Source organism: Nipponia nippon, unplaced genomic scaffold (genome assembly GCF_047370975.1).
Source record: "Nipponia nippon isolate SJK-2023a ecotype South Korea unplaced genomic scaffold, ASM4737097v1 scaffold_11, whole genome shotgun sequence".
Taxonomy (NCBI): Eukaryota; Metazoa; Chordata; class Aves; order Pelecaniformes; family Threskiornithidae; genus Nipponia; species Nipponia nippon.
Genome location: NW_028262302.1, coordinates 4,268,716 through 4,275,000, shown reverse-complemented (window position 1 = coordinate 4,275,000; position 6,285 = coordinate 4,268,716). Strand labels below are relative to the sequence as shown.

The 6,285-nt window shown below is 36.1% G+C and overlaps 1 protein-coding gene across 3 annotated transcripts in view; it reads left to right on the top strand.

Moving 5' to 3' along the window:
* SLC25A21 (solute carrier family 25 member 21) overlaps positions 1-1,267 on the top strand; it is a 260,447-nt gene extending 259,180 nt beyond the window's left edge. For all 3 annotated transcript variants that reach the window (XM_087747230.1, XM_087747229.1, XM_087747231.1), the window contains one exon: positions 1,123-1,267. In XM_087747230.1, the coding sequence (XP_087603356.1) occupies positions 1,123-1,193 (71 nt within the window). In that variant the 3' untranslated portion in view covers positions 1,194-1,267. The remainder of the gene's footprint in view (positions 1-1,122) is intronic.
* The last annotated feature ends 5,018 nt before the right edge of the window (positions 1,268-6,285 follow it).

The following is a 6,285-nucleotide window of genomic DNA, read 5'->3' as shown; positions in this document are numbered from 1 at the left end:
CAGTATAAAGGAGGCATTAGGTTTGTCTGTAAATGTTTGCATATCCAATCCGTCTGGCTAAGTGCTAGACCATGCCTGGTTATTGTGCAGGGTAAAGGAAGAAGGTGGGGAGGGGAAACAAGGCAGTTAGGCATAACTCTGGGGCTAAAAGCCTTTTCCCTTGTACTCCAAAGATACTAGATTACATACAGGACAAAGAGAAGGTAGAGTTTTGCTTCCCCAATACCCGTTAGCACAGCAGATTTTGGAATAAAATTTTCTGTCTTACAAATGACTATGCGTTCTGGCCCAGATCCAGCAAGTCAGTTAAGTGTGCACTTCATTTTAAACACTTTTGTAGTCCCGTTGACTAAAATACAGATTTCTGATGAAACAATAATGCAATATTTTATTGTGACTGGAAAGGTAATTCCTTCTTTCAATATGTGAATGCTTTCAGGAAAAGAGATACACAAACAGATCACACAGTATGAGAATTGGAACCAGCCCTGATTTGAGTTCAAACCACATCTTAGACATCGTGTCTATGATTGATTTGTTGGTCAAAGCCTTTCATTTCATGAGATCAAAACTTTGCCTGTGGATTCATAGCCAGGTACAGGCACAGGCACAGGAAGATTATACTCATTTCCATACTGTGCTCTTCTGCTTTAGACATGGTAAACAAACAGCTGAAAACCTTTCTTGAATCTTACCTGGAAGCATTTTCATCACCCTGGTGATGGATTTTTGTCATGCCACCACTCAAGTTGCTCTTTCATGGCCAAATCTAGCTCTAAGCAGACATATAAATATACACATACTCAGATTGAAAGCTTCACATGTAAAAGAACAAAGAAAAATATTAATCTTGAAAAAATGTTAGGAAAAATCACACTGAGGGTGATTTTGATTTAATATACAAGCTTTTCACATCAACTTTATGGTCTAATATTAAGTCAAATTGCAATTGGTATGGTTTAAGAATTGGTGAATTTTTAATGAATTAGGGAATTAGAAGAATTATCCATTTTGCAAATAAGGCTTTGCCATATCCTGGTTTAGATTACACACTACAAATGCTCTACAAAATCTTGAAAATACTGAACTTTGTATGTAGTAAAATAATATCTTTTCTTCCAGGTGGTGCAGTGATGCTTTTGGTTTACGAATACGTTTATGCATGGCTTCAGGACACAGTTGATCACAAGTAGTGCTTCTGAAAAATGTACTCGATAAAATTATATGCATTCTAAAATACACTTTAATAAAGTAAAAGTGATTCTCATCCTTTATGGTGTTGAATGTCCTCAGATTACACTGATGTTAATACAGTTCAAAACAAATTTGGCCTTCAGGTCCTGATCCAGGAAAACATTTAAGCACATGTTTTTCTGTAAGTGCATAAGTAAATAGCACAATTGATATTTGTAATTGTTTTACTGGATCAAGAGAAAATATAAAGGAGACATAGGAACAAGTTAGTTTTTCAAGGACAAACTGAAAATTCTAGACACTGAATTATACTATGTAGTCAATACACTTCTTAAAAAATTTCAGCTGAAATGGAAAGACAATAACTTTCAGGAGATTTTGAAGAAAAAAATGAAATAACCCTGCGGGGCCAGATACTAAGCTGGTGTAAACTGACAGCTCCGTTGACTCGAGGTTAAGAACATGACCCATACCCTGCAAACTCTTGCGTCAATCTTGGGTCCAGTTTCAATTCAGTCCAGTATGATTTCAACACTGATAGAAGCTTCTTAAGTTATTGATAGAAAAAGGACAGCACGACTAGCCACAACCTTAAAAACACACATACTGTTAACTGGCCTACTTGTTCTTAGCCATATATATTGTATAAATCTCACTCAGGTCACAGAAGATACTGAAAATAATTGGTCTGAATCAAATTACATAAAAGCGCAAAACAATTGTGGGAATCATAGAAGAAATGCGTAAATGAATGAACAGAAAAAAATACTTTTAGGTATATGGGATTTCACTGTGAATTTTTTATCTGCCTTTGTATACTACTGCTTAAAGAGCTGTCCTGTGATAAAAGTGCTCAATGCACCCTGACTGCCTCTTTAGCCTTTCATTACCATCATGGGATGGATAAACGGTGTTCTAGACTGATAGCACATCTGCAGTTGTAATTAGCTAGCCATACACCCCAAAGAAATGCACCTTTCTGTAGCTAAAAAATGTTGCTCTAAAGCTAAAATTGTTGCTTTTCCCAGTCACTGTAAATATTTCAGTGATGTACTCCTGTCTTTACCAGCCATTCTAACTAGCTCTGTGAAATATGATAATTTCTGCTATGCTAATTGAAGACATCGTTTCAGTTCGTGCAGTTGTGCTGCTCCACAGTTTCTTTTCAAGAACTCTTTAAACAACTTCAAATTACACATTATTCTGTTATAAAACATTCCCATTATCTAAACTTGGTTTGTTGACAAATGAATGCATATCTTGCAATTGCTGAAAGTTTCTGTATCACCCCATACTACATTCACATTGTTAACTTTAAATGTTCTTCCTCTTGAGGTACAAACCTTTTTCCCAGCAATCCTAAAGAAATATCTTTCCAGATTGTTACTTGAAAATGACAATTCACATGTGAAGTCTCATCTCATGACTGTTTTTAATGCATTAGAAAAGCAACAAAAAGCTAAAAATAGAAATGCATTCTCAGCGCTTTCAAGGATGCTTGTACTGACATGCTCAATAAACCTCTCTTTTGTCTAAATTTGACAACAGCGACTTCTCATACCTATGCTACTTCATAGCTAAAATCAATAAAATTAGCTCTGTTACAGTTTATAATTTTAAGGCAAATGTTCCCCCTTGTTGCATTTCATTATCAGTACTTATCCAAAGAGAAGACACTAAGATAATTTTGACAATTAAAAGCAAAATGCTTTATAATTAGTCTTTTATTAATTTAGAGCATTCAAAATATAAAAATAAAAGGCTTTAAACATACTGTATATACATATATAGCCTTTGGTTTTACATCCTTTCCAACATGATTTTTTTTTTCAGTTAATAGCTCAGCCTGATCTTTGATAAAAAGAGAACCATTAGAAAGCAGAAAACACAGCATTGTTTTAGAAAACAAACCCATGACCGTGCCAGCCCAGTCCCCCATCACTCCTGGTGTAATACGGGGTCTGATTCAGTTTTACACTGGAGGTCTTCTGTACCAGGACCATGCAAGCACAGTGGGGCTGTCACAGAAGGGAGTATTAGGCTTCACTGATTTCTTTGAAAACATTTGACACTCTGGGAATGGAGTGTAGGCTTTTCAGATTAAAAACGTAAATTCTGCACTCACATACACTGCATATTTCCCAAATTAATCCATTCACCTCAGTGGGTTCACTCCAGATTCATACCCCTGTACCTCACAGCAGCAGCTGACTCTTGTTTATTATTTAAAATTAAAACAATTCCCTTTTTCTCTTTTGTTTATTGTAAAGTGGCTTAAAGTTATGTGGCTAATAAGATAACATGTTGTGTTTTTCAGTTTACCCATGAGTATAAGAACGAAAAAAAGTCCTTGGGCAAAGGAGTATTCAACATTGTAGGTTTACAAAAAAAAACTGTTATGAAAATTCATGCCAAAAAAGTCCATCACAGGCAGTTCACCCAGGGCCAAGGCCAGGTACCTTTGCTCACTCTAAGCAACACTTTCTGCACACAGCTCCACTGACTTTCCACTCAGAGGTAAGGTATTATATACAGCAGGCAGATGCGCAAAGAGCTGTACCTAAACACAAAACAAAATAAAAATGGTTCATGATGGTGCATTCCCACATGAGGAATAACTGACATCATGTCTTGCCCTTGCTTTACAAATTATCCTGATTTAGCTGAAGACAAGATAATGCAAACAACTCGTACAAGCTAAGAATCTGTCTCTCTCTAAGTAATTCCCAAAACACACATTCAGGAGAATCTCAGAAAAGACAACTTTTATTCCAGAAATTACCTCTTGTTGCTCGGGAAAATTTTGAAAAGTTTTAACATAGGCACACTTTGTTAGAGGCTTGTGAATTCTTGGAGCTCAAAAAACTGTGCTATGGAAGGCTTATCTTTTTTTTTCTTGTTTTTTTTTTCCTTTACGTACCTTGTTTTTGCTGTATGGGTAACAATAGGTAGACTTACTCAATAATTCCATAATCCAGTAAAAACAACTAGGTTGAAAGCTAAAATCCTGTTGCCAACTTAATAATTTATTGATTCATGATCATTTTCTTATCTTTTTTTTTTCTCCATTTTATTTTTAGTGAAGAGCTTGTCTAGAATTAAACCAGTTTCTTTTTCCATGGTGTTAAGGCTCGTCTTATTTCAGCTACAACTGCATAAAGGCAGAATAACATCCATCACATCGCTAAGAGTGTGGCAGCGTGAAAGTGCACTTGTGTGCACGTTACCTTTAATAATTTCAAAGAAACATTTTTTTAAAAAGTGTTCTACTGAATAACAAGGGTTTCAGCATCTCAATAAAGCTAAACAGCTGTCGAATGCCTTTGCTATACTGAGGCTGAAGTATATGGGATCACTTCCGAGACTAGATGTTTCTTTCCTTACGGCTATAATACAATACCTATGTTCTTTATAGAAATAGAGCTCAGTTAACTATTTTTTAATGCAAAAAGCAAAAGCGGCAGCAGCCGGTCGAGTCCATTTATATTTCAGTGGATATACTGTATGCAACATTTGTACTGGTTACTTAGATTATTATGAAAATTTACCCACAGCTGTCTCAGTGATGAAAGCTGGAAATCCACAAAGAGAGGACTGTATTTTAAGGGAGAACTGTATTTTACCTTCCCACTGAATGAATGTTTAATATGGTGTGCAGATAGAGCAGTATTGGAAAAACGAAGTTTTCTCCTCTGCTTTAACTAGCTCTAGTGTAATTTAAGTTATTGCACAACACTTATAAAAATACACAATATATTAATATTCCATGAAGGATATGAAATGTCACACCGGGCTTAATTTTTTTTTCCACGTTCATATTCTGAACATACCTACAGCATGTGGAAAGCATTCTGGAGTAACAGTCAGAACTTTATTATTGCCCAAGGAAAATAGGTAAATTTTCAAAGATCAGAACGTTAGCTCTCTTGGGATTAAAGTTTAAAGCACAATAACTGGCACAGAGTACTTGCCACTGGATACAGAAATGTAGAAAGGGAAACTGTTAATATTAAATAATATCTGTGTTTGTAGCACCACCACCAGTATACCTAGAAGGAAAAAAAATGCTTCAGAACAACAATGTAAACTTTACCAAGAGCCATATTTTACATTCATTAAAGTAGAAATTAGGCAACTTCCTCTTAAAAAAATTACAACATAATCTTGGGGCTGAAAATGCTGGACACAAGTGAGCTGACAATGATGGTACAACTCTGTTTCGCAGTGGGTTTGTTGACTGACATGGCTTTGTAAGCATCTCTGCACAGGTTGCACGCTAACAGTATTTTCCTCTACAGTTTTCAGTTTCATTCAGATATTTTCCACCCGTTTCTGTTTGTACATATAACACAGATGTGGTGTTTCATGAATCTGGGAGGCTGTCTATAGCTGGGGAGAGTTACTTGCCTGGATTTCTGCCTTTGAATCTTCTGGTAAAGAAATAACTGTATTTCATGAGATGTCGAAGCCTCCACTGTAGGCACAAAAACATGATGAAAAAAAACTTACCTAAACCTCATCATCTAAGGCTATTGCCCCACCACACAAAGACACAGAAAATAGCTAGAAAGTCACCTTTTTAACTTCAAAAAAAAAAAAAAAAGTAGAAATAAATGTACTGGAAGGTGAAAACAAATGCTGTCAAAAGGCTATATTTACAAATGGATAAAAACACAAAGGTATTACTACTGCCTGACCATGGCGACATGCCAGAAGAATCTGAGAGCTGCATATTGCCTTGGTTCTATATTTGATTACCAAAACCCAACAAAACAACCAAAAAGTGATCCCTCAATAGCGGTGGGTTGTATAACCTTGTCGATGAAAGGGTTGTTCTCTCGGCAATCGGCAAACGCCTCCCATTTAGCCACCTTGAGGCATAGCAGAATTTTCTGTGGTGATTTTTCTTTATTGATTTTTACACAAATCTTAATAACAATTGCACATTTAGAAAGTCCGTGATGATTAAGAATAAATACGTGTGGTTTGACCAGGAAAGAGTGGGACAAGGCTCCACGAGCCCTTTGAGGGACGCAAGGTCTTTACTTAAAGAGCGCAACACCACACTTCTCTCAGTTTCTGATGTCTTCA